Source organism: Ranitomeya imitator, chromosome 7 (assembly GCF_032444005.1).
Source record: "Ranitomeya imitator isolate aRanImi1 chromosome 7, aRanImi1.pri, whole genome shotgun sequence".
NCBI lineage: Eukaryota > Metazoa > Chordata > Amphibia > Anura > Dendrobatidae > Ranitomeya > Ranitomeya imitator.
The window spans coordinates 30923658-30950157 of NC_091288.1; the positions used below are offsets into that span (position 1 = coordinate 30923658).

The 26500-nt window shown below is 42.8% G+C and overlaps 1 protein-coding gene across 3 annotated transcripts; it reads left to right on the top strand.

Moving 5' to 3' along the window:
- Positions 1–25254, top strand: UPP2 (uridine phosphorylase 2). 3 transcript variants are annotated; one of them, XR_011314620.1, is made up of 8 exons: positions 5153–5281; positions 7302–7419; positions 12809–12967; positions 14308–14422; positions 15131–15340; positions 19303–19449; positions 21204–22099; positions 22216–22843. XR_011314620.1 is itself a non-coding variant. In XM_069732975.1 (7 exons), the coding sequence occupies exons 1-7, from the start codon at positions 96–98 to the stop codon at positions 21344–21346; spliced, it is 954 nt and encodes a 317-aa protein (XP_069589076.1). In that variant the 5' UTR covers positions 1–95; the 3' UTR covers positions 21347–25254. The 3 variants fall into 3 exon arrangements, 2 of the variants coding, with proteins under 2 accessions (XP_069589076.1, XP_069589075.1); XM_069732975.1 differs by lacking the exon at positions 5153–5281 and adding an exon at positions 1–157 and having other exon boundaries at positions 21204–25254; XM_069732974.1 differs by having other exon boundaries at positions 21204–22843.
- Positions 25255–26500: the final 1246 nt, after the last annotated feature.

Genomic DNA, 26500 nt, shown 5'->3' on the forward strand with positions numbered 1-26500 from the left:
AGTATTTCTCCTTCGCTGAAGTTTATAATCTGCGGTAACATCGAAATAAATATACCCGAGATATTGTTGTGGATTCCGACAGATCTGGAGAAGCGATGGCTCCGATCTTAGCAGAATGCGGCAGCTCAAACTTGGCCGAAAGGGACAATTACGTAAAGTAAGTGCATGATGTGGACGAGCAGGTAACAGAGAATAAATGCTATATGTGTTATAAATGCCTGGGAACTGTCGGCCCTTAATCCTGATCTGTCCGGATAGAAGTGGGCACTCAACATTATCAACAGAGAGAACGTCGCAAACAAAAACCTATTGGGACAATAACACCGGCATCACATATCGTACATTTTTTTTAAATAGGGGAAATCTTCCTTGAATATTTTTTGATAATCACATATGCTTCTTCCCTAGCGAAGCACATGTGGATGAATCAGAATTTTCTGAAATATTCACTTGGATAAGATATTTATAATGATGTTACAGCCCCAAAATTGTTCCCGTGTCTTTAAGACTTTCCACACCTCCGAGTCCGACTCCAACTACTCCATTTTCCTGACTCTGACTCTGACTCCGACTCCACAGCCCTGGTAGTAACACTGCATTCCAGATCATTGTAGTAAAGCGAGCGGGAATCCGGTATAAAATCAGGGTCACAGATAAGCTTTACAGCGCCCATAGAATTTTATTGGCCCTGTATCCAGATCCGTATTATTGCCTGTGAATGAGCCCTCGGTACTTTGCACTGCTATCTAGTTCTTGCATCCAGGTTTCTGCATTTATATGTATAATTGCTAATAGATTTACACTTTGTACCTAAAGCAAAATAATAAATCCTGTAAATCTTTACAGAGCTGGGTTAGAAAAACGTATTTTGTGTCCTAAACAGATTAAGCAAATTGCGCCCCTCCCCTTGAATCAATTAAAAACTATGTTAATTCTGCATTCTCACCGTGAGCTCATTTTTTTTGTCCACAATTTTTTAAATTTGTAGCAAAAACTCCGGAATTCTATTGTGGAAAAAAGGTAACCTGCCTGTGACTTGTGAATGCAGCCAAACTGAAAACTGATTAGTCACCATATAGTGTGTCCAGGGAGTGCGCAACCTCTGCTGGTTAGTCATGTGCGTGTAAATGACAAATTACATGTAAATGGAAATATTCCACACGCCCGGTATATGTCTGCAGACCTCTCCTAACCATGCATTATTGATAAGATTGATGGGTGTGCAGCATAATGAGGGGAGGGCAGCAAGGTGGCTCAGTGGTTAGTACTGTATGGCGGCTCAGTGGTCAGCACCATATGGTGGCTCAATGGTTAGTACTGTACGGTGGCTCAGTGGTTAGCACTGTATGGTGGCTCAGTGGTTAGCACTGTATGGTGGCTCAGTGGTTAGCACTGTATGGTGGCTCAGTGGTTAGCACTGTATGGTGGCTCAGTGGTTAGCACCGTATGGTGGCTCAGTGGTTAGCACTGTATGGTGGCTCAGTGGTTAGCATTGTATGGTGGCTCAGTGGTTAGCACTGTATGGTGGCTCAGTGGTTAGCATGGTAGCTCAGTGGTTAGTTAGCACTGTATGGTGGCTCAGTGGTTAGCACTGTAGCCTTGCGGTGCTGGGGTCCTGGGTTCAAATCCAACCAAGGACAACATCTGCAAGGACGTTGCGTGGCTTTCCTCTGGGTTCTCCGGTTTCCTTCCACACTCCAAAGACAAACTGATAGGGAGTATAGATTTTGAGCCCCATGATTTTGCCTTATGATAGTTGGGCAGTATAGGGATGCCTGTCAGTTGTTTCTGGAGCTTATGTTTTCAGATAGAGGAGAGATGATCCTGTGACATTGAAAAGTTGTAAATGTCCTCTGCAGAAAAGAGGACTTTCTAGATGCAGCAGAGCTGTTCCTCGGTCCTCCTGCTCCTCGGTCCTCCTGCTTCTTGGTCCTCCTGCTCCTCGGTCCTCCTGCTCCTTGGTCCTCCTGCTCCTCGGTCCTCCTGCTCCTCGGTCCTCCTGCTCCTTGGTCCTCCTTGTCCTCCTGCTCCTCGGTCCTCCTGCTTCTTGGTCCTCCTGCTCCTCGGTCCTCCTGCTCCTCGGTCCTCCTTGTCCTCCTGCTCCTCGGTCCTCCTGCTCCTCGGTCCTCCTTGTCCTCCTGCTCCTCGGTCCTCCTGCTCCTCAGTCCTCCTGATCCTCAGTCCTCCTGCTCCAGTGAGCGCTTCTCGCTTAATTTTTTAATGGATGAGCGTTTCCATCATTTAGAGGTGGGAGCGCTCATTGGAAATTCTTTTACCTTTATTATATTTTCATTTTCAATAATTTGGCTCCACATTGGGGGATTGGATTGGAGGCTACATGTGGCGTACCAAAGAACAGGGCAGCGTGTGAGGAGGCGAGGACGTGTACTGAGGACCCACTGTGGCTCTGCCTGTGCCTGCTGCTCCTCAGTCCTCCTGCTCCTCAGTCCTCCTGCTCCTCGGTCCTCCTGCTCCTCGGTCCTCCTGCTCCTCGGTCCTCATGCTCCTTGGTCCTCCTTGTCCTCCTGCTCCTCGGTCCTCCCGCTCCTTGGTCCTCCTTGTCCTCCTGCTCCTCGGTCCTCCTGGTCCTCGGTTCTCCTGCTCCTCGGTCCTCCTGCCCCTCAATCCTCCTGCTCCTCAGTCCTCCTGCTCCTCAGTCCTCCTGCTCCAGTGAGCGCTTCTCGCTTCATTTTTTAATGGATGAGCGTTTCCATCATTTAGAAGTGGGGCGCTTATTGGAAATTCTTTTGCCTTTATTATATTTTCATTTTCAATAATTTGGCTCCCCACCCATCTAGTCCTAAGTGACACACTAGACAAGTGCCTACCCTTATCTTACCCCTTGACCCAGACCAAAGTACAGCTACATCCCCCATTTTATTGTTTGGAAAGTATTAATTAGGCCAGTGGTAATACTTGGGTTGCCCGCGTCTGCGGCGAGGAAAGTATTGTGCCCATTAAGTAATTGGGAAGCACTATTGCCCCTTTTCAAAAGTAATGATGCACCCTAAGTGTCCTCCCAAAAGTAATAACGATATTTTTGTGACACCCATCCACAAAAAAGTTTATACTCAACTAATCCGAGCAACAAAATCCTCTTCTAACCTGGACATAGAGTAGGATGGGGCAGGTGGCGCAAAGCTGTGACGTCATAGAACCACTTGCATGAGGATACTGATGTCTTGTACGATGTAAATCTACAGCGGCCTGCGGCACGTTAGGAGAGGGAGTGGTGGGGCAGACCTATGGCCCTCTGCCTGCCTGACTTTGCCCCGAACATGTAAGATGTATTTATACCCCCGTAAGACCCCGAATGGCTCATTGAGGTGCAATGAGATGCAGAATATACAGGGACAGATGCATTTACATCTCCTGGATCTGCTGTCATGTAAATGAGTTATGAAGAGAAACTCTGAGGCCCCGAGAGCCACAAAGACGAGAGAAATGTAACAGGAGGAAAGGTGTAAAGGAAAGACTTTGACCTCCTGGCACTCACATATTATGGCTCTTATTACCTGTATAGCTCTGTGCCTCCGATTTTTTCTAACAAAGGTTTCTATTTTTCATGATTCCATATGACTGTGCGAAATAAATGTGTGTCAAGTACCATCTCATACCGTCCTGCCATCTAGAAGAATATGATGCCACACTCGCGTGCTGTATGGCGGCACATGGAGCATCTGTAGTTCCATAATATATGGACCTGTTAAAAAAAAAAATCTGCAGCATAAATTGCCAACTCCGCACCACAACTTCATTTCTGTTCTTTATTCTGTAAAAATGGGATGTGATAATATCATCCAGAAAATGCAGCAGTTTCATCTGCAGCATATCCTCCACTTGTGAGCATAGCCTACTGCTACTCCCATGTTGCGTATCCTCTGCATGCCTTGGTAAAAAAAAAAAAAAATGCATAAAAAATTTCCTGAACTGAACCAAACCGATGGATGTGCTGAGAGTATTAAATTCCTACCCCTATCCTGGTTGATCACTGGGGATCCAATTGCTGGGACCCCAATGATCCCAAAAATCATGAAACCCTGAAAACAAGGCTCTGCGGCCTCCTTTTTGAGTGGAGCGGAGGTCAGCATGATCGGCCTCCACTTATTCATTATTCATGAGACTCCCGGAGAAAGCTGGGCGCTGTACCATAGACCATGTATGAAGCAAAGGCTAAGTATGCGTATCCACTCTGCTTCATTCATAGCCGCAGAATCACGTTCTTGGGGGACCACAGCCCTGATATTAGTGACACCAAGAAAAAGAGATTTTCTTCCAGCGGCGACAAGACAGGTAAAAATTGAAAACTCGCTTTTATTAATCCAATATTTTGTAATGAATGCACTGGCCACCATGAGATATTTATGACACCGTGGTACCATCATTAAGGCTTTTAGCTGAAATGCATCAGTTGTCTCTCATGGATGTCTCGTGGCGGTCAGTGCATTAATTTTTTAATCTTGTATTAATAAAAGCGAGTTTTCGATTTTTACCTGTTTTGTCGTCGATGGAGAAAAATGACTTTTTCTTGGTGTATCTGATGCTCAGGTTCCAGACTAGGAAGAGTCCGGCGATGAACTCCTACAAGACAGGGTGCATCTGAACGTGGTGAGATGACTTTCCTTATCCCAGAGCCCTGATAGTGGGGTCCTTGGGAGGTGCCAACTATTGGACGACCAACAAGTTATACCCTATCCAGGAGAGGAGGGATAAAGTAATTGTGTCTCTCCAAGGGATAGAAGATATCCTGTGATCTTGGGGACTGGCCCTTCCTCAGGTTCCAGGCTCTTTGCCCCAGGTATTAGCTTTACATGGACTCTACCTTTATAACACAGCGTTTTGCGGTGGGGACAATAGAAATCTACTCTAAACACCGGCCAGAAATGTGTGAAATATGTGACAGTAACCAGAATTTCCTAGATATTCTCAGCCTTTCACTACAGTAATCAGTAACCAGAATTTTCTAAAAGATCACGTGTATATAGTACAGTAACCGACTCTGTATATAATCAGTAACCAGTATTTACCAAATACACCCAGACAACACCCCCCAAAGAGCAGCCAATCAGAGGCCCAGGAACGACATTCCTCATATGATGTCATCATCCCTTATTAGCACCTCCTCCCGGTGACATCATCAGAGCAATTCTCTTTAAGTAACATTGGAATAAGAGGAGCTAATTACTGAGGATTCAGACAGCTCTGGAGAAGCCATGGCTCCTATCTTAGCAGAATGCGGCAGCTCAAATTTGGACGAAAGGGACAATTACGATTATGTAAAGTAAGTGCATGATGTGGAAGAGCAGGTAATAGAGAAAAAAATAGCTAAATGCATTATAAGTCATTGTTCACACTCTGGTTTTCGTTTCGTTTTTCAAGTGGAAACCGTTGAAGGAAATGTGGTTTTTTTTTGGTAGGAGAAAGTTTTTGTTTTCCTGAAAAGTTTTGGACAAGTTTTTATTCTGCAGCCTTTTTGTTGTTGTTGTTGTTGTTGACTTGTTACTTAGTTTGCAGAAGTTTCCTTCAGGATCCGCTTCAAAGAAGGGCCGAGCATTTACTGTTCCCAAAAGTCGTTTTTCAAAACCTCTTCAGGATAAAAAAAAAATACAAAATTAAAAAAAACTCCTGATATGAACAGCAAAGTGGATTTCCCATAGAAATGAATGGGAAGATTTTTCCACGCACTGAAGATGATTTTAGACATGAACTGCACCCCCCAAAAAAAATCCCCCCCAAAAAAGTCATAGCTTAAAAGGATGGGTATTAGGGTATGTGCACACGCTGCGGATTTTGCTGCGGATCCGCAGCGGTTTCCCATGAGTTTACAGTACCATGTTAACCTATGGGAAACGAAATCCGCAGTGCACATGCTGCGGAAAAAAACGTGTGGAAACGCAGCTGTTTACAGTCCGCAGCATGTCAATTCTTTGTGCGGATTCCGCTGTGGTTTTACACCTGCTCCAATAGAAAACTGCAGATGTAAAACCGCAGGGGAATCCGCAGGAAAAATCCGCAGTCCTCCAAAATACGTGTGCACATACCCTTAAATTTGCATCTCCTGGTCTGTTCTTAAATTGTGGACTGCAGTGGGGACTTAACATTATCCACAAAGCGACCATGGAAAGCTTGGTGTTTGCTCTCGTTTTTGGCATTTATCATTTTTACTTTTCTCATTATGATTTTAGAATGACATTGATACATTGATACTTCTCCCCCAGTGAAAGTTAGATTGTATTTCTTTGTTTTTTGTTGTTGTTGTTTTTTTTTTTTTTTACGGGTAGCGTCTTTTCACATTTTTAGGACTAGTGACAATAATTTTTAGGCTTATTCATGAATCTGCAGTTAGAAATAACTTCAAGTCCTTCGAAAAGTGGTGGAAAATAATTTCACTTACCGCCATAGTTCTCAGATTTCTATCTCTAAGAAAAGGTATTAAAGGAGTTTTATAAATCTGAGATCTGACTTTCCGTTAAAAAATAAATAAATCTTTAAACACATAATCAAATCCATCCTTTTTACAGTAATAACACTTCATACATAACCATTGTGGCAAATTATAGAACATTTTATTTATTTATTTATTTATTTTACTTATATAATGCCATTAGTTCCACGGCGCTTTACAAACATTATCACCGCTGTCCCCATTGAGGCTCACAATTTAGAATCCCTATCAGTATGTCTTTGGAATGTGGAAGGAAACCGGAGAACCCGGAGGAAACCCACGCAAATACGGGGAGAACATAGACTGTGGTCACTTTTGGGTGTTGCTTCTATTTATTTGTGTTTAAATATTTAATTTGAATTTGTAATAAAAATGATTATTCCGATTGAATTTCATCAAAATATTTTTTACGCCTTTTGACTTTTACAGGCTCTTTGTCTCCCTGTTCAATGTTGGCTGCAGAATGAGTTAACTGAGAATATGTCGGTGAGCTCAATCTGATAGGGGAATGTGTAACTTTTTTTTTTAAATCTTTCTTTCAGAGAGTTCACTTCAGTTAATTTATGACCACATCAAAGTTTGGCTCAACTTTGAGGTGGCTTGAGTTCATAAATCAACACAAAGAAAATAAATAACGCAGTGAGAACCAGCTCATTCAGCAGACAGTAATGCGCAGGGAAACAAATAACTCGTTAAAGTCAACGGTGTTAAAAGTTTCTTGAAACAAGATTGTAAAAATTATTTTTAACCTAAAAAAAAAATGCAGAAAAAAACAAAACTGACCACATCCATACCATATAGATCCATATGATGCATAAAGGAATGAGCACCTGTGTCCTTTGCTTCTCTTCCTCAGCAATGGATTTGGATATGTTAAAAATCCCCATCTGGACCTGTTATCTGAGGATATCCTCTACCACTTTGACTTGGGAACACGGACACACGACCTGCCCTCCATGTTCGGGGATGTGAAGGTAATGACTGACATGCAGAATGTATACTGGTGCAATTTCTAAAACAAATCATCTGGTTAAAAAACGCGTCAATTTTTCAATCCTCCAACATTTAACTTTAGTCTTAAAGGCAATCCATGATCAGAAAATGACCTATTTTTTTAAATTATTATTTTTTTGTTAAAGTTATTTTTTGTTACATTTTTTGCCAACAGTTTTTATTTTTCATATCAGGATCTGTAGTAAAAAAAAATAAAATAATAAAATTTGAAATTTTTAAATTTTCCCACTGGCCACTGAAGCTTTTTTTTTTTAGACTCCTGCTTCCTGTTCTTTCAGGAAGAGTTTTTAGCAGGCTCATTATCAGCAGAGACAGAGATAGCACCTGATAACAGGATCCATCGATCACAATAGGAGATGTCACAGGTTGAGAATAACCTTTGCACTCGGTCATTAGATGTTTAAATGCAAAAGATGGAAGTCAAGTTTTTTTTTTTCACTGTGGCTAATGTACATGTGAATTTTCTGAAAGAGCAGGAAGCTAGAGACTAAAGGTACCGTCACATTAAGTGACGCTGCAGCGATCTAGACAACGATGTCGATCGCTGCAGCGTCGCTGTGTGGTCGCTGGAGAGCTGTCACACAGACCGCTCTCCAGCGACCAACTATGCGAAGTACCCTGGTAACCAGGGTAAACATCGGGTTACTAAGCGCAGGGCCGCGACTTAGTAACGCGATGTTTACCCTGGTTACCATTGTAAAAGTAAAAAAAAAAAACACTACATACTTACATTCCGGTGTCTGTCGCGTCCCTCGCCGTCAGCTTCCCGCACTGACTGAGCGCCGGCCGTAAAGTACAGCGGTGACGTCACCACTGTGCTCTGCTTTACGGACGGCCAGCGCTCAGTCAGTGCGGGAAGCTGAAGGCGAGGGACGTGACCAGACACCGTAAGGTAAGTATGTAGTGTTTTTTTTTTTAACTTTTACAATGGTAACCAGGGTAAACATCGGGTTACTAAGTCGCGGCCCTGCGCTTAGTAACCCGATGTTTACCCTGGTTACCAGTGAAGACATCGCTGAATCGGCGTCATACACGCCGATTCAGCGATGTCAGCGGGAGATCCAGCGACGAAATAAAGTCCTGGACTTTCCCCAGCGACCAACGATCTCCCAGCAGGGGCCTGATCGTTGGTCGCTGTCACACAGAACGATTTCGTTAACGATATCGTTATGTGACGGTACCTTAAATCAACCCAGTGACGGGTGTGAAAATTGTAAGATTTATAGTTTTTATTTTTAATGTAGATCGTTATCTGTAAAAGAAAAAAATTTGCTAAATAAAAAATAAAAAATGCACTTTAAACAAAAATCGGATTTAAACAATAGGACTTTTTCTCATGACGCGTTCCCATTTCAAGACATGATATTTCCATGATATAGGTCTGATTGATGTAGGGGGAATCTCTGGGACCCACTTACAAGAACAGCGCCTGGTGTCCTGCCACTGTGGATAAAGAGGTGACTGTGACACATGGTTGTCTCATAGAATCCTAGGATGTAGAGTTGGAAGGGCCTCCTGGGTCATCTGTCCAACCCCCTGCTCAATGCAGGATTCAATAAATCATCTCAGACAGATGTCTGTCCAGACTCTGTTTGAAGACTTCCATTGAAGGAGAACTCACCACCTCTCGTGGCCGCCTGTTCCGCTCATTGATCGCCCTCACTGTCAAAAAGTTTTTTCTAATATCTAATCTGTCTCCTCCCATTCAGTTTCATCCCATTGCTTCTAGTCTTTCCTTGTACAAATGAGAATAATGATGATCCTTCTACAATGTGCCAGCCCTTGAGATATTTGTAGACAGCTATTGAGTCTCCTCTCAGTCTTCTCCATTCACTTCTGTGGAGTTCTTCAAGATTACCTTGTGCAGGCGTGTACTATGGAGGACAGAAAATGAACTTCAATCCAATATTGCAGCCAGCATGCAGCCAGCGGGTAAGGAAAGGGTGAATCAAACACCCGAAAACCCTGCCCCTATGGCTGAAAATTGTTCCCTCCAAATTCAGGTGACAGAGTCCCTTTAAATGGCAACATTGCCTGTTTTTACAAACAAACTGGTGTCCTACAGAGAGAACTGTTGGACTCCTGAATAACTTGCACAATGCAACATCGTGCGGCCGATCGCTCCCTACATACATACAGTATATTCTTGTATTTGTCATATATTGTATTGGAGGATTATTCTGAAGAGCTGTGCGGGCATCTGCCATATCTTATGTTCCTGCGCTCCAGCGTTGGGAAGTGATTACTCAGCATTTTATTTCTTATGTTCCTGCGCTCCAGCGTTGGGAAGTGATTACTCAGCATTTTATTTCTTATGTTCCTGCGCTCCAGCGTTGGGAAGTGATTACTCAGCATTTTATTCCTTATGTTCCTGAGCTCCAGCGTTGGGAAGTGATTACTCAGCATTTTATTTCTTATGTTCCTGCGCTCCAGCGTTGGGAAGTGATTACTCAGCATTTTATTCCTTATGTTCCTGCGCTCCAGCGTTGGGAAGTGATTACTCAGCATTTTATTCCTTATGTTCCTGAGCTCCAGCGTTGGGAAGTGATTACTCCGCATTTTATTTCTTATGTTCCTGCGCTCCAGCGTTGGGAAGTGATTACTCAGCATTTTATTCCTTATGTTCCTGAGCTCCAGCGTTGGGAAGTGATTACTCAGCATTTTATTTCTTATGTTCCTGCGCTCCAGCGTTGGGAAGTGATTACTCAGCATTTTATTCCTTATGTTCCTGAGCTCCAGCGTTGGGAAGTGATTACTCAGCATTTTATTTCTTATGTTCCTGAGCTCCAGCGTTGGGAAGTGATTACTCAGCATTTTATTCCTTATGTTCCTGCGCTCCAGCGTTGGGAAGTGATTACTCAGCATTTTATTTCTTATGTTCCTGCGCTCCAGCGTTGGGAAGTGATTACTCAGCATTTTATTCCTTATGTTCCTGAGCTCCAGCGTTGGGAAGTGATTACTCAGCATTTTATTCCTTATGTTCCTGAGCTCCAGCGTTGGGAAGTGATTACTCAGCATTTTATTTCTTATGTTCCTGAGCTCCAGCGTTGGGAAGTGATTACTCAGCATTTTATTCCTTATGTTCCTGCGCTCCAGCATTGGGAAGTGATTACTCAGCATTTTATTCCTTATGTTCCTGCGCTCCAGCATTGGGAAGTGATTACTCAGCATTTTATTCCTTATGTTCCTGAGCTCCAGCGTTGGGAAGTGATTACTCCGCATTTTATTTCTTATGTTCCTGCGCTCCAGCGTTGGGAAGTGATTACTCAGCATTTTATTCCTTATGTTCCTGAGCTCCAGCGTTGGGAAGTGTTTACTCAGCAGTTTATTTCTTATGTTCCTGAGCTCCAGCGTTGGGAAGTGATTACTCAGCATTTTATTTCTTATGTTCCTGAGCTCCAGCGTTGGGAAGTGTTTACTCAGCATTTTATTTCTTATGTTCCTGAGCTCCAACGTTGGGAAGTGATTACTCAGCATTTTATTCCTTATGTTCCTGAGCTCCAGCATTGGGAAGTGATTACTCAGCATTTTATTCCTTATGTTCCTGCGCTCCAGCGTTGGGAAGTGATTACTCAGCATTTTATTTCTTATGTTCCTGAGCTCCAGCGTTGGGAAGTGATTACTCAGCATTTTATTTCTTATGTTCCTGAGCTCCAGCGTTGGGAAGTGATTACTCAGCATTTTATTTCTTATGTTCCTGAGCTCCAGCGTTGGGAAGTGTTTACTCAGCATTTTATTTCTTATGTTCCTGAGCTCCAACGTTGGGAAGTGATTACCCAGCATTTTATTCCTTATGTTCCTGCGCTCCAGCATTGGGAAGTGATTACTCAGCATTTTATTCCTTATGTTCCTGAGCTCCAGCGTTGGGAAGTGATTACTCAGCATTTTTTTCCTTATGTTCCTGCGCTCCAGCGTTGGGAAGTGATTACTCCGCATTTTATTTCTTATGTTCCTGCGCTCCAGCGTTGGGAAGTGATTACTCAGCATTTTATTCCTTATGTTCCTGAGCTCCAGCGTTGGGAAGTGATTACTCAGCATTTTATTTCTTATGTTCCTGAGCTCCAGCGTTGGGAAGTGTTTACTCAGCATTTTATTTCTTATGTTCCTGAGCTCCAACGTTGGGAAGTGATTACTCAGCATTTTATTCTTATGTTCCTTAGCTCCAGCGTTGGGAAGTCATTATTCAGCATTTTATTTCTTATGTTCCTGAGCTCCGGCGTTGGGAAGTGTTTACTCAGCATTTTATTTCTTATGTTCCTGAGCTCCAGCGTTGGGAAGTGTTTACTCAGCATTTTATTTCGGAGGAGTGGACTTGTAAACCCAATATTTGCATTATTCCAGTAAAACACAATTCCTGTAAATCAAGAACTGTCAATCAAGGAGGAAGAGGGTAGAGATAGATGGAAAACAAGAAAGTGGCTGAATATGCAGTGAACTACTCGACCACACATGGGGTGCACTTGAGCAATTGTGCTTGGTTTGAACAGTCATGTCGTGCCGACAGACTCTCTTTAAAGCAAAACCTACTTTTAACTGTTATAACAATCTTTATCTTAACATAGGAGTGAACCCCCTAGTGGTATGGGGGTACCCAGCAGCCCAGGGTTAGGGTGGATACACAAAATACATTATTCAGCTATACCTCTTTACATTACTCAGCAATATCTCTTTATACTGTTTAAAACTACATTCCCCCCCTGCTTGTGGACTTGATAATATCAGCATTGTATCATAAACATGCTTTGTCAATAACATTTTCTGGAAACTAATACTGCAGACAACTCCAAATCCCCTGCTTGTCTTTACACCATCATAGCGTAGGGTGAAATGGTAAAATTCAGGCTGCCTTCGTCCACCACTAGAGGGAGCTCACGTCATATAGATTTCTACAGACAGTATTGAACGCAGTGGATGCTGTGTAGACTCTATACTCTGTATGCAGCAGGCTCCCCCTAGTGGCAGCTGCTGGTAAATCTCATGGCTCGGCTAAATAAGCAATACCAGTGCTACAAGCCCATTCTAAGCATAGAATCTGCCTCTATAGTAGGTATGACACTGCTATAGGCAACATCCCTGTTACCTTGCATTAGTTCAAAGCAATATTTTTAGAAAACGTACTTGTAGCTAATTTCTATGCTTCGTTTTTGTGATAATTAAAGAGGTTGTCCACATTTAAGATGAAAGGCTGATCTGCAATACCAGACCCCTGCCAAAGCGGAAGAGGGCGCTGTTTTGTTCCAATCCATTACAATTATTTGAAATGGTGATTTCTAAATTAATTTTGCTCCATTAATTTCTGACTACATACAAGGATGGAGGAATTCAAATTCTCTTCTTTTTTTCTTGTAGTTTGTCTGCGTTGGTGGAAGTCCAAATAGAATGAGGGATTTTGCAATTTTCATACACCAGGAGCTGGGTCTGGACGGAGATGGAAGTGACATAGCGGATATTTGTGCTGGCACAGACAGATACAGCATGTACAAAGCCGGCCCTGTGCTGTCCATTAGTGTGAGTGTCATTTTATTGAAAAATGAAAGATAACAAACTGCACGGACTCAATCGATAGTTGACAGGTTTAAATGACTTTCTTTCATTATTTATATCAGGTCATAAAATTGCATCTTTCACGGAAGGAACATTTCATTATTATTAACTGCGAAAACAACTTTTTATGAGAAAAGTGGAGACGAGCGCCCTCTAGTGGTGCGTTTTGTTTTCTGATCCTGCCCAATCACTTTAGTTCTTGTTCCTTATTTTTATTATTATTTATTTACCGTATATTATTTTCCAAGTTTGATACTTGGAGTTTTTGAGAAGTGTGTCCTTGTGATATGATTGCGATATGCGATTCTCTGATGGAGTAAAACGCCATATTTAAAAGATTTCGGCACCTTCGGGCACTTTGGTTTTTTGGTATTTTTTTCTTAAATGCATTTATATTTTGGGCTAACAATAATATTTGTTTCCTGGTTAGTGAGCTTGTTCTGATTTAGGATCGCAAAACCACATCACTGAACTCTATTTGTAATTGCTAAATCAGCTGAGAAAAGCGAAAAAAAAAACCCCAAAGTTTTTCAGGTCCGAGCTCTATACATGAATTCGTACGTCATTGTCTCACATAATCACGAAATGTTCCATTTTGAGCCACGTCATGAATCAAACTCGTCAATACAAGCAGTCTTTAGGTCCATAAAAAAAAAAAATCAGACTTTAGGGCGCCATTCATTTGCCGTCTGTCTCTTGCTGACTTTTTGGTAGAAAAAAACCTTCATCACATTTGTTTGTTTGTTTTTTTGCATATGAGAAAAGCTGATGATAAAAAGTAACACACTGATGAAAATTGCAACTAAGAAAAAAGACTGACGTCAGAATGTGTCCTTAAAAACTCTTTGTCAGAACGAGCTCACTGATGGTTTCTCAGTTAAGTCATTCTGCAGCCAGCAATGTGCGGAGAAACAAAAAGCCTGTAAATGCCATTCGGAGCAAAATGTTTAATAAAACCCAGTTGTAATTAATACATCTATTTAGTTAAATATCTTACCTCCCACAAAACTTTAAAGCCCTACCCTAAACAAATAACAGATGCCCACTTCCAAGTATTTTTGCATAATCCCTTCAATCCCCCACTGAAAAGATGGCGATGTTGGCAAGTATTGACGGTCCAGAATGTTGGGTTGACCATCGCTGGTCTATATGGCGTTGGGTTATATGGAGGTATATAGTCCATATGGTGGCGTGTTAGGATTTGTGGTGGTATCACAGTAAATGTCCTCCGGGCGGTATGTCAGCTTATATGCAGGTATGCCTTCTATATGGGGGTCTTAACCTAAAGATTTCTATTTCCGCAGCATGGGATGGGAATCCCTTCTATCTCTATAATGCTACACGAGCTCATCAAGCTTCTCCATCATGCCAAGTGCAGAGATGTGACCATCATACGTATCGGAACATCGGGGGGAATCGGTAAGGACCCATGCGGATAAATGGGGTCACATCCTCCATAGTGCACTGATATAGGCAGGGTGACACTAAGTTTTAAAAGTGACGACTATATTCTAAAGTTTATTCCGTTAATCTTGTTGGAATGTATCCTTGGGGTTCACAAACACTCCTCTAACAAACTGTTATTAAATATCTTTTTCCTAAAATGATACATTGTTATTCCTCTCTTACTCTTCCTGAAAATGTATGACTAAAATGACAGCTAGATGCCAGTATTTGCCTTGTTAGTTGGGTGCACCCCATTGACTAGGGTACTGGCTATATCCAGTCATCAGTTTATTCCTACATTTACAGGAGGTATAACAGAGTAACAGCACAGAGCGATAAAGAAGGAATTGTCACCTACAGAGATGTCAGGAGATCACACAATAATTACAGCTCTCAACTTCTGAGACCACCCTATGGATGCGCTTCCCGTTCTGAATATATAAATCTGATGACAGCTGGCTGTTGCGACCTGACATCTGCTTATTCAGCATTATTATAATGCGCTGACATATTAATATATTCTTATATTGGATCCCCGAGCTCTAGATTTATTCCAGCTCCTTACGGTTTACTATAGTTTACGACCCTCTGGTACATTGTTGGTAAATATTCCGCCTTCTGTTCCATCACTCGTGTGCAGCATTGATCCAGTATTGATTCACCTTGATGTATGTATTGCAGGCATAGAACCAGGGACGGTTGTGATCACGGATATTGCAGTGGATGCATTTTTCAGGCCGCAGTTCGAGCAGGTTATTTTAGATAAGGTGGTTATCAGGAACACTCAGCTGGACCAGAAACTTGCAGAAAGCCTCCTACGCTGCAGCAAAGAGATCGATGATTTTCCGACTCTTATCGGTCACACCATGTGCACCTACGACTTCTATGAAGGTAGGTGTCCGGAGTGATGCTATATATACTGATGGTGACATTATGTCCTATCTAACCACATCCAGTACACAAGCAGCTAACATAAAGTGTAACTGCACCTTCAGAACACTTTTGACTTGTCAGAAGTTGTGATCGGTGGAGATCGGGGTGCTGAGACCCCAACACTTGGTAAAATGAAAGTACTCAGCCGAGGGCCCTCATCTTATTCTGTAAGATTGTCTTCCATCATGGAGGAGTGCTAGACTCAGAACAGCGCTTCTGTTTTATCAATCTGCAAATCTAATGTGTATATATGACATGTCACAGTGCAGTTCCACTAAAGCCGAGTTCACCTTGCAACAGCTTGTTATTTATGACATATTAATGTGCTGATAATAATTGCATAACTTATGTTGGTCACTAGACTTTTGTCATCTACTCTGAGAGCAGCATGATATAGGGGCATAGACCCTGATGCCAGCCGTGTGTTCCACTTACTAGAAGCAATGGGATGAAACTGAATGGGAGGAGACACAGATTAGATATTAGAAAAAACTTTTTGTCAGTGCGGATGATCAATGAGTGGACCAGGCGGCCACGAGATGTGGTGAGTTCTCCTTCAATGGAAGTCTTCAAACAGAGGCTGGACAGACATTCGTCTGGGATGATTTAGTGAATCCTGCATTGAGCGGGGGGTTGGACCAGATGACCCAGGAGGACCCTTTCAACTCTACCATTCTATGATCATTCTATGATTCTTACTGGGCTACTTGCTGTAGTTTTGATAATCTCCTGCTGATAAAAGTGTGATTTTATCACTAGTGGACTAGTAAACCTTCTGCCAAGTAGTCCTCCGTATTCATGAGCTCTGTAAAACCCCTCCCCTCACCACTGATTGGCAGCTCTATCAGTGGTGTGGGCGGTGTTATACAGGGCTCAACATTAAGAGCACTGCTAGATCTGCAAAACTATGATTTTATCAAAACTGCAGCCCAGTAAGTGAAATATAGTTGCAATCACGATCTCTGCCTGTATATCATGCTGCTGCTGTTGCCTCCACTAGACGGCGCTTTCTGTGTACTGTAAATCCATTGCGCTCAGATGGATTTTTGGCGATGCCAAACGAGGATAAACACAATAGTTCATTTTCTTTTGTCCAGTCCTACATGTATATGGCCAAATCTGGGAAATGGCTTGTGCTGTCACGACGAGCTAATGCCCAAGAGTCAGGATCCAATACTCTGGATAATAACATTCATTTTGATCATTTCCTAATTATTCCACCAGCCTATTCCAACATTATCCTCTCGAGGATTAGGCTTTTATCACTGCCCTATTAGAATCCTTCCTCTCTGGCACGGGCAGGGCTGCCACTAGAAATTTCGGGGCCCCATACTGGCAAAATTTTCGGGACCCCTTGAGACTCTGCCCAGGCTCCACCCCAGCCCCGCCTCCAGGCTCCACCCCTCGAACTGTCCACAGTCCCACCGCTCTCTCTTGGAAAAACTCCACTTCTCACCTATCACACATTAACAGTTCCCATCACCAGATCACACATATAGCCGGCAGCTTTTGTTTTGGCCAAAAGATTTTTTAAGCCGCCACCATAACACGGTAGACACTTTTGGCCGGGCCCTACTCTACTGTAACCTATTAAATATTTGTTAAAATATGCAATACAATTTAGGTATATTTTTATTTATTTTTCAATGTTTAAAATGACCAATAATATCACATACAAGGAACAAATACCACAACACCATGTCCAGACCACATATTACCACCACAGTGATCGAATAATATCACATACAAGGAACAAATACCACAACACCATGACCAGACCACATATTACCACCACAAAGTGACTGAATACTACAATTCTGATCAGTAATTAAAAAAAAAGTACCATACTATCACCATAAGTGCCATTATACACAGGAGATCTGTACTTAGTATGCAGTGTCTGTGTACAGGTTATACAGTGATCACTAGTGAAATTATACACAGGAGCTCTGTATATAGTATACAGTGTATAGTGTCAGTGTATAGGTAACACACTGACTCACCAGTGACGTCTCTAGGTGAAGTCCTTCATCTTTCATCCAGCACAGACCGCCATCATTTCATCCAGCCAGGACTCGTTTCTGCAGGAAATAACACAGTTATCTCGAGCTCCGCTTGTAGAACACATTACTTAATTTTTCACAACTTCTACATTACACCACATGAAGAAAAAGAGGCAACATAGTATCATTCTATACAGTAACAGGACCGCCCCCTCATTTAAAACAGTATACTCAAAAAATAAAATAAATACAACACTGCAGTAATAATATCCCTAAATTAGCCCCTATGGTAATAATATTCCCCATCCTGGCCACCGTGTGTCTCATTCCTGGCGTCAGCCATATGTTCTCCCATCCTGCCCTCATGAATATCCATTCTGCCCCATATGATCTCCCCATCCTGCCCCATATGATCGCCCCATGTGATCTCTCCATCCCCATGTGATCTCTCCAATTCTGTCCCCAGTGTCTCCAATCATGCCCCATGTCTCCATTCTGCCCCCTATGTCTCCAACCATGCCCCTGTGTCTGCAATTCTGCCACTTGTCTCCAATTATGCCCCGTGTCTCCATTCTGCCCCATCTGTCTCCAATCCTCCCCCATCTGTCTCCAGTCATGCCCCCATGTCTTTCATCCTGCCCTGTGTCTCCAATCATGCCCCGTATCTCCATTCTGCCCCGTGTCTCGCATTCTGCCCCAATGTCCAGCATTCTGCCCCAATGTCCAGCATTCTGCCCCCGGGTCTCACAGTCTGCCCCTGTGTCCAGCATTCTGCCCCTGTCACTGTGTCCAGCATTCTGCCCCTGTCACTGTGTCCAGCATTCTGCCCCTGTCACTGTGTCCAGCATTCTGCCCCTGTCACTGTGTCCAGCATTCTGCCCCACTGTGTGTCCAGCATTCTGCCCCACTGTGTGCCCAGCATTCTGCCCCACTGTGTGCCCAGCATTCTGCCCCAGTGTCTCCAGCATTCTGCCCCACTGTGTGCCCAGCATTCTGCCCCACTGTGTGCCCAGCATTCTGCCCCACTGTGTGCCCAGCATTCTGCCCCTGTCACTGTGTCCAGCATTCTGCCCCTGTCACTGTGTCCAGCATTCTGCCCCACTGTGTGTCCAGCATTCTGCCCCACTGTGTGCCCAGCATTCTGCCCCACTCTGTGCCCAGCATTCTGCCCGTGTCTCCAGCATTCTGCCCCACTGTGTGCCCAGCATTCTGCCCCACTGTGTGCCCAGCATTCTGCCCCACTGTGTGCCCAGCATTCTGCCCCACTGTGTGCCCAGCATTTTGCCCCACTGTGTGCCCAGCATTTATGCCCCACTGTGTCCAGCATTTCTGCCCCACTGTGTCCAGCATTTCTGCCCCACTGTGTCCAGCATTCTGCCCCACTGTGTCCAGCATCCTGCCCCCCGGGCCCCCCTGGATCGCCGATCTCAAAGAAAAAAAGCAAAACACGAGTTCTTACCTGGCCGTGCTCCTGCGCCGGGTGAAGATCCCTCCAGGCTCCACACAGACGCACTCGCCGGGCCCGGCGGCTGACAATGACGTCAGACGCTGGCGAGTGCGCACTGCGGCCCTATTCAGCTGCCAGCCTCAGACTGGCTGGCGGCTGTTAACTATTGACGTGCGGGCGCAGGCCCGCACGTCAATAGTGTGCCGCAGCGCCTGCAGGGGGGGCCCGGTGAGCAGATAAGACGGGGCCCGATGCGGGCCCCCTCTGCTCACCAGGCCCCATACGCCAGTCACGGCTGTAATACCCTGATGGCGGCCCTGGGCACGGGTATCAGCCCATCCATTACTATCTATTACGGTGGCCCACAGTAGTCAACTGCCGGGCACAAATGACTCGTATGAAATAAAATAATTAGAGGTTTGTGAGTAATGAAATACGGACGAGAGATGTAATGGTCATTTATTTCTAAGGTCAGGGGAGATTGGACGGCGCGCTCTGCTCATTTTCGAAGGAAGAAAAATGCGAGTATCTGCAGAAGGCGTACATCGCGAGAGTCAGGAACATTGAGATGGAGTCTTCGGTCTTTGCTGCCATGTGCCATTTATGTGGACTCAAAGGTATTTATGTTCCTATAAGCAAGTGCATATGTACGACACGGCGGCCATGTGCAGTGTGGCATTTTGCTCGGAGATTGTGTTAAGCGCGTGATTAGTTTAATCTGGGCTACAAAATGTTCTGTATTCCTAATGGTAGTAGGTATCCTGATTACATGGGCGGTGGCCCTTTGGGGCTCTTACAGTTGTGGTCAACATTATTGGCACCCCTCAATATTAAAGGTGTATTTCTGGTTGATAAAAATGTATTTAAATCCACATTCTATCAAAACCTATAAAGGCTTGTATTCCTATAACTATTTTAAAGTGCCACTTCATGTGGTTTTACAACTACACACTGCGACATCACGAAGATACTACATTCACTCACATCAGTCAGTCAAACACCTCCAACTTAATATCGTCAGATGGATGACTCTATCCATGCCATGATTCATCTCTAAAGAAAGGTAAAACCATGATAGGAAACATAATAACAATATCTCTTGCCTGGGACCTTCGGGGGTGAAGATATCCTGAAAGTTGTGGATTTCATAATCTTCCCACTCCCAGCCCCCCATATGAGCTCACTAAGGGGAGGTATGTGGGCATAACCATGATCTAATCAAATCAGAGTTTGGGTTTTTATCTTTTGTCAGTTCTGTAAGAAACAGTCTTCTGTGGTCTTGTTCATTAATCCAAGGCAGTCCAGTCCTCAAGACCCGCCAGCAGGTCATGTTTTCAGGATTTCCTTATTATTGCATAGGTAATGGAAGTAATGCTTGAGCAGAAGATTAAATTATCACCTGTGCAATCCTAAGGATATCCTAAAAACTTGACCTGTTGATGGGTCTTGAGGAGCGGAGTTGAGAAACACTGATCTAAGGAGTTTGATTCTTCAGGTCAGTATGATTACAACAAGACCAAATTAGTTTTTTTTTCTTTTAAGTGTTCAAAAACCCCTGTAAATTTATTTTTTTTAAAAAAAAGGTTTAGAATGGTTTCTTAGACCCATGCTCTCATTTTTCCATTTATGTATGGAGCTAGGGGAGGGTTTGCTTTTGATGTGGCGAGCTGGCATTTTTATTGCTATCATTTTGGGATACAAGTGTTCGCTTCTTATTGCATTTTTGGTGAAGTTGCAGTGAGCAAAACAAAACAAAACAAATGCCATTCTGGTGTTTTTATTTTTCCTGTTTACGGCTTTTACCAAAAAGGCTTAAATTATTTTATATTTTGCCGGATTACACTTTTATGGGTGAATACCAAAAATATTTATTTTGTTGTTTCTTTGTATGAAATCAAGAGGGAAAAAGATATGTTTAAATTTAAAAAAAAAACAATTTTTACTTTATTTTTTAGTCTTTTTGAAGAACTTGAAACTGCAATCATCTGATGCACTTGTTCAATATATTGTAATACACAGGATTGCAGTATGTAGAGAAAGTCATGGTCTCCTATGAAGCCTAGCCCGTGGCTGAGCTTCGCAGAAGTACCAACATTCATTCTGGAAGTGCATTGGGTCATGTCACATAGGCCCGCCATACACATTAGATACTCTCGTTCGGATGCTCCTGATTCTGGCAAAATTGCTTTGATGAATCGTGGTCGTTAGCTTTTTGTTACAATGAACAATCAGGGGTGCCAATAATGTTTGTGTTTGTAAGTTGTTGTATTCCTTCCACATCACCAGGCTGCTATTTTTCAGTCTGATATTATACGGTAGACATCTTTGACTAGCAAACAGCCTGATACAGTCACTTCTTCTTGTATTTCAGCTGCCGTGGTCTGCGTGACTCTTCTTGACAGGTTACAGGGCGATCAGATCACACACAGTCACGGGGTCCTCACAGAATTCCAGAAGAGACCCCAGAAGCTGATTTCCAGTTTCATCAGGAAGCAGCTGCAGATGTGCACATAGGCTCCGCGTGGACCATGCCCTCTGTATATAAACCCCGCACTGTGAGCTACGGTACAGACCAAAAGTTTGGACACACCTTCTCATTTAAAGATTCTTCTGTATTTTCATGACTACTTCTTGAAGCTCATCAAGAGAATGCCAAGAGTGTGCAAAGCAGTCATCAAAGCAAAAGGTGGCTACTTTGAAGAACCTGGAATATAAGACATAATTTCAGTTGTTTCACACTTTTTTGTTAAGTATATAATTCCACATGTGTTAATTCATAGTTTTGATGCCTTCAGTGTGAATGTACAATTTTCATAGTCATGAAAATACAGAAAAATCTTTAAATGAGAAGGTGTGTCCAAACTTTTGGTCTGTACTGTACGTCATAGAGACACAAGAATCTCAGGTTATTGTAGAGAACAGGCAGCAGGAGCACTGATCCTCCACATGTGCTATATAATGTACTGATCCTCCACATGTGCTATATAATGTACTGATCCTCCACACATGCTATATAATGTACTGATCCTCCACACGTGCTATATAATGTACTGATCCTCCACACGTGCTATATAATGTACTGATCCTCCACACGTGCTATATAATGTACTGATCCTCCACATGTGCTATATAATGTACTGATCCTCCACACGTGCTATATAATGTACTGATCCTCCACATGTGCTATATAATGTACTGATCCTCCACACGTGCTATATAATGTACTGATCCTCCACATGTGCTATATAATGTACTGATCCTCCACACGTGCTATATAATGTACTGATCCTCCACACGTGCTATATAATGTACTGATCCTCCACACGTGCTATATAATGTACTGATCCTCCACACGTGCTATATAATGTACTGATCCTCCACAGATGCTATATAATGTACTGATCCTCCACACGTGCTATATAATGTACTGATCCTCCACACGTGCTATATAATGTACTGATCCTCCACAGATGCTATATAATGTACTGATCCTCCACACGTGCTATATAATGTACTGATCCTCCACACGTGCTATATAATGTACTGATCCTCCACACGTGCTATATAATGTACTGATCCTCCACACGTGCTATATAATGTACTGATCCTCCACACGTGCTATATAATGTACTGATCCTCCACACGTGCTATATAATGTACTGATCCTCCACAGATGCTATATAATGTACTGATCCTCCACACGTGCTATATAATGTACTGATCCTCCACAGATGCTATATAATGTACTGATCCTCCACACGTGCTATATAATGTACTGATCCTCCACACGTGCTATATAATGTACTGATCCTCCACACGTGCTATATAATGTACTGATCCTCCACACGTGCTATATAATGTACTGATCCTCCACAGATGCTATATAATGTACTGATCCTCCACACGTGCTATATAATGTACTGATCCTCCACACGTGCTATATAATGTACTGATCCTCCACACGTGCTATATAATGTACTGATCCTCCACACGTGCTATATAATGTACTGATCCTCCACACGTGCTATATAATGTACTGATCCTCCACACGTGCTATATAATGTACTGATCCTCCACACGTGCTATATAATGTACTGATCCTCCACACGTGCTATATAATGTACTGATCCTCCACACGTGCTATATAATGTACTGATCCTCCACACGTGCTATATAATGTACTGATCCTCCACACGTGCTATATAATGTACTGATCCTCCACACGTGCTATATAATGTACTGATCCTCCACACGTGCTATATAATGTACTGATCCTCCACACGTGCTATATAATGTACTGATCCTCCACAGATGCTATATAATGTACTGATCCTCCACACGTGCTATATAATGTACTGATCCTCCACACGTGCTATATAATGTACTGATCCTCCACACGTGCTATATAATGTACTGATCCTCCACACGTGCTATATAATGTACTGATCCTCCACACGTGCTATATAATGTACTGATCCTCCACACGTGCTATATAATGTACTGATCCTCCACACGTGCTATATAATGTACTGATCCTCCACAGATGCTATATAATGTACTGATCCTCCACACGTGCTATATAATGTACTGATCCTCCACACGTGCTATATAATGTACTGATCCTCCACACGTGCTATATAATGTCCATTTTTTAACGTGAAAAACCGGACAGCACAAGGTCGACGTTCAGACCAATGCTATTCAATGGGGCACTGCAAATCAGCGATTTTTTTCATGGACCGAATCCGCACGTGAAAAAAAAATGGCGGCATGCACTAGCTTCTCCCATGTGTTGGATGAAGTTTGCCCATTTCAATCTATGGGTGCATAAACATTTTTTTTCCGTATAAGCGTTTATTTTACGGCTACATTCCAATTCTTTAACAGAGGAAACTGTAAATGGCCTTGCAAATTTTTAATAGATGCATTGCTGCTGTACAAAAACAGATTGTATATGGATTACAAATCAGTAGTGATGAGCGAATGTGCTGAAATAAGGTGTTATCTGAGCATGCTCGGCTTCTGACCGAGTGTCTTCGGCGTGCTCGAAAAATATTTTCGAGTTACAGCACCTGCATGTCTCGTGTCTGTTTAACAGCTGCAAAACTTGCAGGGATTGCCTGTTTGTGAGACAATCCCTGCATGTGTTGTGTCCGTAGAACAGCAGCGTGACGTATTTTTCGAGCACACCGAAGTTACTCGGTTAGCACCTGAGCATGCTCAGATAACACCTTATCCCACGTTCGCTCATCGCTACATAGGAGGAAAAAAAATTGACAAAACTTGCTGACCATTTTTTATAAGCTTGTGTGAATTTTAACTAATGTATAACAGAAGCTTTGTAAAAAAAAAATTTCCATACAAGAAAATCACTGATGAAACCCAGATATTAAAAACGGACACACTGACCAAACACGGAATGAAAATTGGATCCAAAACACTGATGAAAATCGCTCTTTTTCTTGCGCAATACAAATCCCTGAAGTCAGATTCCGGCCTTAATAAACATAGCGATGAAAGGAATAAAATGATTGGAGAAGATTAATGTTATTTTACGTTTTACAGCTTTCCAGTGTAAGTTTCCTACCGCATCGATTCCTCGTGACTTCTGGTGCGTACAAATGTGTCCTGGTCATGTGCAGATCACATCGGCGCCGGGCTCGTTACAGTAACAGTAATTATTGGAATGAGGCCAGGAAGGGTCCTAATAAACACCAGAGATTGTGCAAACCGGGATTAATTGATATATAAAGTATATTAGAAAAATAAAAACTATTACAATTGTAAAACATCTTTAAGAAAATGTTCTTATGGTTCTGTATAAACTTTGGTTATTGGTTACATTACCCCATATTTGGCAATTGTTACCCTGCAGACTAAGGCTGCCGTCACACTAGCAGTATTTGGTCAGTATTTTACATCAGTATTTGTAGCCAAAACCAGGAGTGGGTGATAAATCCAGAAGTGATGCATATGTTTCTATTATACTTTTCCTCTAATTGTTCCACTCCTGGTTTTGGCTTACAAATACTGATGTAAAATACTGACCAAATACTGACAGTGTGATGCCAGCCTATAAGGTAAATTGCAGCCCAGCTCCAATAGACTGAGTTGCAATACCAGACATAACCACTGGACAGAGGTGGCGCTGTGTTTTGAAATAAACAATCATGTTTTTCCAATCCTGGTCATAGAGGCACAGGCACGATACAAATGGAGTTAATCTGTGCCTCTACGGTAAAGATCAGGCTATAATTTGATAACATGCATTCGCCGATCTCTCTCGTTACTACTGCAGAATATTGCTCATGACGCTGCCTGTTGTCTGTACTGTAAGGAATATTTGTCTGTTCTGTGCTGTTATATATTTTATTATGTATATAAAGGAATGTCAATAAAAGATTATTATTATCTGTGTATTATATGAGGATACAATTCTGCTCCTTTTTCTCCATTGAAGACGTTCTAGGAATATTTCCATAAAGTTCTTAGAGTTACTGACCGTTTCTAATCATCAGGGTAAAATTCTGTGCTGATAAAGGTCGTAATCCATCGTTATAGAGGTCTGCTTGTCCGATATGAAAGATCAGATGTAGATTGGAAGCCCCCAGGGCACGGTCCTCCTCCGTGTATCTGTAAACTCAAAAGTGGCAGAACGCCCATGTAATAAATGCAGAGGACAGGATCCTAAAAAGGAAGGAGTAAAACCGTACTAACCACTGGAATACACCGCCCTAGAGCGGCTCCATCTGAACTAGAAGTGGTCACCAGTGATGAGAGAACGTGCTGGGATGAGGTGTTATGTGAGCATGCTCGTGTGCTACGCGAGGGTCTTCAGCGTGCTCGAAAAATATGTTGGAGTCCTCGCGGCTCTTAGACAGCTACAACACATGCAGGGATTACCTGTTTGTTAGGCAATCCCTGCATGTGTTGCAGCAATCAAACAACTGAAATACATGCAGCCGTGGGAACTCAAACATACTTATTGACACCCGCGTAGCACACGAGCATGCTCAGATAATTCTTTATCCAAGCACGTTCGCTCATCACTAGTGGTCACATCTCGACCACCAGTTACCTGAGGCCACTGATTGGCTGTAGGGTCAGGATCCACTGGTAAATATTGCTTCTTTCTTTTATAATGATTCCTACCTTCTCTAAACTTACAATATAAATAACAAAATCCTAAAAGTTTTGTTTCCTAATTTTTTTCTCGTCTCTTTAAAATAAATATTACATTTGCTACCTGTGGCCACCACTAGAGGGAGCACAGCTTATTGCATAATATCTTATTCTTAAAGGGTTCTTTCTACTCTAACACAACTGGACCCACAACCGCTTTTAGAATGGTAAAATAACAAACACAGATTGTACTCGCCCTGTACGGATCCAACACCAGCTCTCTGGTGCTGCTCCGGTGACAGCAGTGGTGATGTCACATCGACAGCGCGCATCACCACTGCAGGCAATCACTGAGCAGTGCTGATGTAAACAGGCACAAGGTCAGTGAGTGCAGTGGGGATGTGTGCTGTAATTGTGACATCACCACTTGCAGCAAAAACACAGATCGGAGCAGAAGTGGAGAGCCGGCGCTGCTGTGTTTGTTTGGGGGTCCAGTGTTAAGTGGAAACACCCTTTAAATGAAGAGTATAATTAGTATGCAGCTAA